General features: G+C 33.8%; 1 protein-coding gene across 2 annotated transcripts; it reads right to left on the reverse strand.

The window, feature by feature from the left end:
- Positions 1 to 241: 241 nt before the first annotated feature.
- On the reverse strand, positions 242 to 5,033 carry LOC131180889 (putative leucine-rich repeat receptor-like serine/threonine-protein kinase At2g19230). Of its 2 annotated transcripts, none has more exons than XM_058148958.1 (13): positions 4,838 to 5,033; positions 4,063 to 4,609; positions 3,371 to 3,861; positions 3,132 to 3,273; positions 2,875 to 2,946; positions 2,575 to 2,646; positions 2,393 to 2,473; positions 2,038 to 2,189; positions 1,719 to 1,933; positions 1,480 to 1,606; positions 1,150 to 1,212; positions 862 to 1,051; positions 242 to 766 (listed from the first exon to the last, which is right to left on the reverse strand). In XM_058148958.1, the coding sequence occupies exons 1-13, from the start codon at positions 4,977 to 4,979 to the stop codon at positions 358 to 360; spliced, it is 2,703 nt and encodes a 900-aa protein (XP_058004941.1). In that variant the 5' UTR covers positions 4,980 to 5,033; the 3' UTR covers positions 242 to 357. The 2 variants fall into 2 exon arrangements, with proteins under 2 accessions (XP_058004941.1, XP_058004942.1); XM_058148959.1 differs by having other exon boundaries at positions 471 to 689.
- Between the last annotated feature and the right edge of the window lie 437 nt (positions 5,034 to 5,470).

Genomic DNA, 5,470 nt, shown 5'->3' on the forward strand with positions numbered 1-5,470 from the left:
TTGGCTTGGCAGTATTTCTTATTTTTAGTGATGTTAGCCATTTACCAGAGTTGGAAAGGGTTGAAAGTTAGCAGGTTAACCGGAAAATTTTTAATTTTCGATCACGGTGATTTTTATGAAAATTTTATGAGTGACCTCACATGTAATATTTACACAAATAAATTGATGTTTTGATATGCAATATATATATATATATATATATATATATATATATATATATATATATATATAAACAAACACGAAAAGAAATTAGCAATATCATTTCAAATTGAAAATATTAGCAACTAGTCCATCTCAAAAAAGAAAAAAAAAATGCTTAAAAAAAAAAGATAATATTGATCGACCAGCAGAGTGAGACTACCTTGGACTAGGAGCCATTTCAGTGTCAAGTGAATTGATTGATATTGTCCTTCCTCTGTCCATATTCTGAGATCCAAGAATAGGTGTTACTATAGCCAAACAGTCCTTTAGTTCAATCAATACATCACTCATGTCTGGCCTTCGAATTGCAGTACTCAACACACAGGACAGGGCTATCTCCACAACCTTCCAAGCGGAATTGTTGTCAAAGTTGCCTTGTAGCTTGGGATCAACAATGCTTCCGATATCACCATTTTCAATTATTGGTGTAACCCACTGTTGTATTCGAATGATTTCTCCATTTATGTCTCTTTTTATGGCAGGCTGACCTGTTATCAACTCAAGTAGAATGATTCCAAAGCTGTATACATCACTTTTTTTATTATAGTTTCCTGATGCCTGAGCACTATTTGAAAGATGAAAGTAACTGGATATCAGCAGACCATTAGCTAATTAAACAAGTTAGAGATCATTAGAATAAATATATGGCTGAACACCTACTCAGGATCCAGGTAGCCGAATGTGCCTGCAGGACGAGTTGTTATATGTGAACCACTTTCATTTGTGAAAGCTCTTGATAGCCCAAAATCAGCTATCTTTGCCTGTAATTTTTCATTTAACAAGATGTTGGGAGTCTTTAAATCCCTGTGGATTATAGGTGGCTTGCAACCATTATGTAGATACTCCAATCCTGCAACTCCATTTAGACATTAGTTAACATAAAGGAGTAAGAAATTATCAATGATGGGAAAAAAAATTAACGAATATGTAATGGATCAGCTAGAGAACCTTGTGCTGCATCTGTTGCAATATGTAATCTCTCATCCCAATTCAAAATACTTCCACTTGTCCCTGCAATCAAAATATATATGTCCCTGCAATCAAAATATCTCTCATCCCCAATCTTTTGTTTTAGTTGCTGTTTTTGGGGAAATGAATGCATACAATATATATGTTCTGAATTGTATAAAGTAATTTTTAGAATATTTAATGAAGTATGGAATAAGATTAGAGAGAGGTACTTTTACCAATGCTCTTTCATTGAAAAAGTCAATTTCAAGTTAGAGCAGCATATATAGACAAATAAATCATGTGATTAAGAGTTTTTATATCAGTTACCTGCTAAATGCTCACACAAATTTCCGTTAACCATGTACTCATAAATCAGTGCCTTATTGTGACGGTCATCACAGTAGCCAATTAGAGAAACCAAGTTCCTATGATGAACAATCATCAAGAGTTGTGCCTACACTTCAAATTGCTTACCCATTTTAGCTAATATATGGCATATATATTAAAGTTATGATTCAAAGAAAGAATAAATAATGCAAATTAACATAGAACTTGAAGAATCTGACCTCAGCTTGAAATTCCTTATAGCCTTGCCTTGAATATTGAGAAAGCAATTTGACTGCAACTTGAGTGTTATCTTTCAGAGTCCCAAAGTAAACCTTTCCGAACCCTCCTTCTCCAATGATTGTTTCAAAGTTATGAGTAATACTAACAATCTCTGAATAACTAAAGGACCGATTATTTGAAATTACTGATCCTTCCTTCTTAGCTTGTGATGTTGCTGGGAAAGCATCAAAATAGATGGAGTTTGAATGATACAAATGGAGAGAGAAAAAATAGTTGTAAAATCATCCTTGCATAAATGATTGTAAAATGAAAAATTACCTTCTTGTCTTTTCATTCTCCGAAAGACAAATATAGCGCTGAGGAAGAGAAGCACCATAACTATTGCAATGGATGCAATAACTGGAAGAAGAAAATTGTGCTTCTTTTTCTCACACGAATCTATCTGGCAAAGATGTGGATTTCCGTTCAAACTGCCATTAAGCATAACATCATTAAATATCCTAGTGATCAATTATCATATGACTGACAATAGTGTCATTAGATGTTGTTTCCTATGTTGGAAAAGCAATTGAAAAGAGGCAGAAAGAAAAATGAAAGCATTAATTTGGACACAGTAAAGTTCTGAACAAGTATATAGATTAGCTAATATTGAAGGATGTAAGATAGCTCAAACCTCAGCTGCAATAGTCCATTGTTAGATTTTTGGACAAGAGGCAGAGGAACTGAACCTGTGAGCTTGTTTACAGATAAATTTCTGAAAAAAAAAAAAGAAAAAAAAAAAGAGACCATGAAGTAAATCACCTGCATACTCTAAGCTGAAATTTCCCAAGGCAATATCAAAGCTCATTGACTTACAGAACAGTTAAATTTGGTAGGTGTGCTAAAAATTCAGGAACTGTTCCAGTCAGTTCGTTGCTTGATAAATCTCTAAAAGAAAAAGAAAGGACTTGTTATTAGAATTTTTCTTTTTTTCTTCATGAATGGATGCCATAGAAATATGCACATATAGACTTGTATTGCATAAAAGACATGCATGTAGTGATAAACTTTTATCTTATTAATGTAACTGAAGCAGCAGATTGCACTGGGCTTGCTGGTGTTTGTGTGGAATGTAACTCAGAACAAAAAATTTATTACAAGTCAATTAATACTTACAAGGACTGTATCGCTTTGAGATTGGAGAATGAGGAAGAAATCTTTCCTGTCAATTTACTAGCACTGAGGTTCCTGTTCATGATTTGCCCAGTAAGAGAAAGATATGGTGCCATTATCTAAATAATGGTATGCACTCCAGGTGTTTTAGTAATTGATTGGGAAACTTTATCAAAGTAGAAGCATTATTATATCTTGATAAAAATTATAATATGCTGTTGGCGATTGTTATCAGAAGGATATTTTGAAAATGCACTCACAGAGAGATGATCCTAGGAGAATTGCTGTCAAAGCTGCAGCTCAAGCCGGTCCAAGTAATATCACTTGGCAGACATGGATCTCCTTGCCAGTTATCATCTTTATTAATATTGTACGTTTGCTGGATGGTCATTATAGCATCAACTGCGATCATTCGTGAGAAATAGCAAAAAGTGAGAAAAGAAATGATCATGTAAAATTGCAAAGCGGCGGAGAAATATTGCATATTGAACCATCCTACCGTCTGCTGGGTCTGTGGGTGAAGCAGGGGGCGGCGTTACATAGAAAATCTCTAAGCCGTTGAGGATAGGTGGAAGGTCAGATCGTACAGTTGAATTGATAAGAATCTCAATCACTCCAGTAAATCGTGATTTGCGAGGTCCAGAACAAATGGTGAGTGGCTTCAAGTATTGGAGGGCAAAAGTTCCATAGTTGACACCGTTGAAATTGATGGTGAATTCCCTTCTTGGTTTGCCCTGTGAAATTTGTAATATTTCGGCGAAGTGAAAGCAGGCATAGTATTCAAAGTCCGGATTGTACGTTTGGAGAACGTAGGGGTGAAAAATTGATCTGAGAGGACTTCGTGGTTGGGCTGCAGTTCTTAAAACTTCAACTGGTGTTTTAAGGGTATTGTTGCTGCTCTTGACGTCAATATTTGAGGTGGTGTTCAATGAAATCAAATAATCAGGGGTAAATGTTGACCAAAAGCGATCGTACACATCATCCTTGTACCTGAAACCGTCATAATTGTCCTGTTACAATTATTTATGCAATAATATATTTTGTATTATTTTGTTTCATTTAATTTTGATTGTAACCCAAACTTAGATTTTACGAATGTCTTCCATATCACTGATATACAAAAACAAAATAAGTTAATAGCATCAGTTCTATAATTATAAGGATAAAAAAAAAAAAAAGGCTACAATTTACCTGACTGTCCTATTGGTTGAGTTGCCAAGGTCATATCGTTCCAATGTGGATAGGGATCTGGACTCGATTCTATAAATGGAATGGTTCAGATGCCTCAATTCCAATGCTGAAATGAAAGGTGTTCCAGAGAAAGTATTTACGAGACACACATTAATATCATCAATTAAAGAAAAATAAATAATCTCATAGAAAATTGGTTGCGATGCATTGAAAGGTTGCACCGTCGCCCAAAGATCAACACCGATATACATATCAAACTTTGTAGATTGATTCTTGGCATCATAATTCCCATATTGGAAGAATGCTTTGATGAGGTAATTTTGATTTTTGCCTTGCTGAGGTCTCAATGTGTAGCAATTCTTTCTTCCTTTCGGAAAGAACCTTACACTTCGAAATAAACGTCCAAAATAAGGATCCTCATCTTCATACTCAGGAGATACGTACTTATTTTCTCCTGTACTTATGAAATCCTTGTCAGACTTGTAAAATATTTCAGTTTTCTCGTCGAAATAATCTTGATCCACCCCACAATCAATGCTTATGAAACCTTCGAATTTTTGGAAAAAAAAAAAAAAGAGTTAATTGGATATGCAAATTAGCAGTATCAGAAACCGCTAGAAAACACAAACTTCAACCAACAGCACCAATAAACAGAACAGAATCGCTATTCGAACGTAAGCCAATACAGAATTTTCAACGAAGTCCGGCAAAAGAGAAAAACATAAAAGAGCAAGAAGTACGTAGGATATAAACAGATGCAGTAAGTTGCCCCTACCAGAGGTATTAGCGGCAAGCTTTCTTCTTTCAGCGAGCTCATCATTATTTGCTGCAGCTAGTTTTAAGTTTCTGAAAGTAGCAGGCAGCAGGACAAAGATTAGGCATAGTGTAACTGAAAGCAGAGCTTTGCGTCCATCCATGTTCCTCTTTTCCTGACAATTTTTTAATTATTTCTGGTCATACAAGTCCAGGCCCTAGAAGTGTAAATTTGAGATATATAAGTGGTGTCTGGGAGGGACTGCTTAATTATATAGAGGTAGAGAGAGATTTTTTCACTTTAGTCACACACATATATAGAAATTAAATTGTGAAATCAACTTTGGACGAAAACAATTTTCTATTTCTAATTAGTTTAGACATTAAATTAATTTTTCTTATTTTTTTTATTTTTACTCACACTTAAATTAGATTATTAGATTTTAAGATTTATACATTACATCCACTAGAGGTTTATTTTTCTTTTCCACTTTTTTTTTATTTTTTATGATTTTTTAATTTCGGTAAATTTTTTTATTTTTTTTTCCTTAAATATATTTATATTATTTATCAAATTATAACAAAATGATAGTAGATAAAACATGAAAATAAATTCAAATAATGGAAGTTAATAAATACTGATATTATATATCTT

Source organism: Hevea brasiliensis, chromosome 6 (genome assembly GCF_030052815.1).
Source record: "Hevea brasiliensis isolate MT/VB/25A 57/8 chromosome 6, ASM3005281v1, whole genome shotgun sequence".
Lineage (NCBI taxonomy): Eukaryota > Viridiplantae > Streptophyta > Magnoliopsida > Malpighiales > Euphorbiaceae > Hevea > Hevea brasiliensis.

Excerpts from the sequence above, each read along its gene's own strand:
- LOC131180889 (XM_058148958.1), bottom strand. The coding sequence starts at position 4,979 with ATGGATGGACGCAAAGCTCTGCTTTCAGTTACACTATGCCTAATCTTT. Across the intron at positions 2,190-2,392 it reads AATGGACTATTGCAGCTGAG|TTTGAACGGAAATCCACATC; the intron begins GTTTGAGCTATC and ends GCTTAATGGCAG. Across the intron at positions 1,052-1,149 it reads TGCAACAGATGCAGCACAAG|GATTGGAGTATCTACATAAT; the intron begins GTTCTCTAGCTG and ends ATGGAGTTGCAG.